Genomic DNA, 581 nt, shown 5'->3' on the forward strand with positions numbered 1-581 from the left:
CCCAGCCACCCGCGTCGGTGACATGGTTTGAAGAGGGAGCTGCCGGCTCCGTCTCGTGGCAGACCCCCCGTGCTGCTGCTGACTCCTGCATCTGTTTTGCAGGACATTGTGGACGGGTTTGAGGACTCGGCGCTCCTGCTGCGCATGCAGTGGGAGGAAATCCGCTGCAAGTCAGGCAACAAATACTTCTCCTTCCCCTTGCGGTAGAGGCCGGTGGGGCTGCACGGTTCGGAGCCTCGAAGACCCTGGTGTTGAGCCAAGGACCGTTGTGCAGCGCGGCTCTGCGTGGGGCGGGCTGTCCCACGCTCCTCTTGCCGGCTCAGCGTCTGCGGCATTTGTGGGCTCAAGTCGGGCTGCTTCCAGGCCGGGGTTGCTGGCTGAGGAGCTGTGTGTCTGCAGCAGATTTCATCCTCGCCGCTGCATGTGCTGCGGTCAGCACCGGCGGTTCCAGCCATCCCACGGTCGCTGATTTTGCTGATTTCTGTAAAAAAAAAGAAAAAAACCTCTCCGAAAGTCGTAGGTGCCTTATGGGAAGGAGGAAGAGGCAACGTGGGAAGCTGCTGCTGCGGGGAGAGTGTCTC

At 60.9% G+C, this 581-nt stretch overlaps 1 protein-coding gene across 1 annotated transcript in view; it reads left to right on the forward strand.

Moving 5' to 3' along the window:
- USB1 (U6 snRNA biogenesis 1) overlaps positions 1 to 207 on the forward strand; it is a gene marked incomplete at its 5' end in the record, with an annotated part of 2393 nt that extends 2186 nt beyond the window's left edge. Inside the window, one exon of the mRNA XM_010143802.1 lies at positions 103 to 207. Within this exon, the coding sequence (XP_010142104.1) occupies positions 103 to 207 (105 nt within the window). The remainder of the gene's footprint in view (positions 1 to 102) is intronic.
- Positions 208 to 581: the final 374 nt, after the last annotated feature.

This window comes from Buceros rhinoceros, unplaced genomic scaffold, assembly GCF_000710305.1.
Source record: "Buceros rhinoceros silvestris isolate BGI_N320 unplaced genomic scaffold, ASM71030v1 scaffold26099, whole genome shotgun sequence".
Lineage (NCBI taxonomy): Eukaryota > Metazoa > Chordata > Aves > Bucerotiformes > Bucerotidae > Buceros > Buceros rhinoceros.